At 40.3% G+C, this 1,715-nt stretch overlaps 1 protein-coding gene across 1 annotated transcript in view; it reads left to right on the top strand.

Moving 5' to 3' along the window:
• LOC105457270 overlaps positions 1-1,715 on the top strand; it is an 11,583-nt gene that overhangs the window by 3,168 nt on the left and 6,700 nt on the right. The window contains exons 2-3 of the mRNA XM_011701862.1: positions 559-727; positions 802-1,061. Of these exons, the coding sequence (XP_011700164.1) occupies positions 560-727; positions 802-1,061 (428 nt within the window). The 5' untranslated portion in view covers position 559. The remainder of the gene's footprint in view (positions 1-558; positions 728-801; positions 1,062-1,715) is intronic.

The following is a 1,715-nucleotide window of genomic DNA, read 5'->3' on the forward strand; positions in this document are numbered from 1 at the left end:
TTGGCCACACCGCAGGGCCGAAACTGAAAAGGTAACAGTCGCCAGTAAAACTTTAAACCAAAATAATTTGTATAATTTGTAAGATAATGTCGTTATATTACACATCGTTGTATTTGTTAAAAAGAACGCTACAACTTTTATCATATTAAAATTGTCACTTTACCGTGCAAAAATTATTCACGTCTTTTTGTTCTCTAACATAGATAATATTTCTAAGTGATCACTGTGCTTACAATAAAGTTTAGCCAGAACCGTTTAATTTGATATTATATTTATTAGGTCTATCTCTATTAGTTTACAAGATAAAAAGGGATGGCCACTTATACGGAGACACCCCGTGTATATATATATATATAATATTTCAAGTATCAGTCTCTCAATAGCAGAAACCATTCGGGTCACGCATTTTTTAAAATTTAAACAAAATAATGAACTTTACGATTTATACCACTATAGGTACACATATAACACGTTCATTGCGATAGCATATAATTCGATCGTTTACATTGCCCGTATCTTCAGCTTTCGATTTTACCCTGCTTCTGGATCTTGTTTCAGAATGATTACGGCGTTACCGGTACCTTCGGTGAAGGTCTTCCATAAGACCTATTACCAGGAGAAGAGCTCGCGGATAGGGAACAGCCAGCCGGGTAGCCCATTGGCGGAGAGCGAGGCAGTGCTGGCGATGATAGACAAAGAGCCGCCGGAATATTATTTCTGCGGAAAGGTAAGGACGCGACTCCGTCGCTTTTCGTCGTTCCTCCGCTGGTTGTTTGTGAAGGGAATACGTATCACTCGCAGGTGAATTCGTTGTACGTCGTCGTTGGTTCGTTGCTGCTGGGAGCGGTGGTGCTAGTTGTCGGCCTGGTGCAACTCGCGCCGGGCGCGGAGGCCGCCCGGAACTCAGCAGCGCTGATCGCCACTGGCAGTGGCCTCCTCGTGATAGGGGTGTTCCTCGCGCCGTTGCGAGCCGTCTGTATCAAAAAGCAGAATGCGGCTCAAAAGGATGGCACCCATCAGCGTAGTGTCACCAGCATAGATATGTTGCTGGCCCAGCACAGGTAAACGGTCAATCGGATTCGTCTTTCGGTCTCTTCATCCATCGCGCGAAAATATAATAAAGGGATCGTTTCTATTTCTCCCCCCCCCCCCCCCCAAATACGATTCTCGGTGTGTCGAAATTTAAAAGAATTCCATTTTACTGACTGATTGAGGTATACTATAGGATAAATGCTCTAGTTCTGGATTACCCTAAGTAGGATAAAAATTTATATTTTTAGCCAAAAAAATATTAAAACAATCAAGAACATATTTAATAGCTGTAATTAATACTTTATGAATGATTTTATTCAATTTTAGTACTATTTTATATTTTTTAATTTAATTTATATGAAATAATGAAAATGATCTGCAATTAGACCCGCGTCACGTTATGGATTTGACCCGCAAAATAATATTTAATTTTAAGGGCCCTTCCTAGTCAGCCACGAACTCCGCGTTGACGGTGGCGACGTTATATCGCGGTAGAAATTAGAAGCTTCTTGTCGTATATTAGGCCCGTCCTATAATACGTCATATATCGGTGTTTTAAGTCATAAACCGTGATAATTCTACAGAATAATTGTATGCCGATATCGTAAGCAGTGTAAAATTGATCAATCACAGTCAAATATAAAGAGAATACTCGACAATTGAAGAAAATAACGGACCTACTA

Source organism: Wasmannia auropunctata, unplaced genomic scaffold, assembly GCF_000956235.1.
Source record: "Wasmannia auropunctata unplaced genomic scaffold, wasmannia.A_1.0 LD336103.1, whole genome shotgun sequence".
In the NCBI taxonomy this organism is placed as follows: domain Eukaryota; kingdom Metazoa; phylum Arthropoda; class Insecta; order Hymenoptera; family Formicidae; genus Wasmannia; species Wasmannia auropunctata.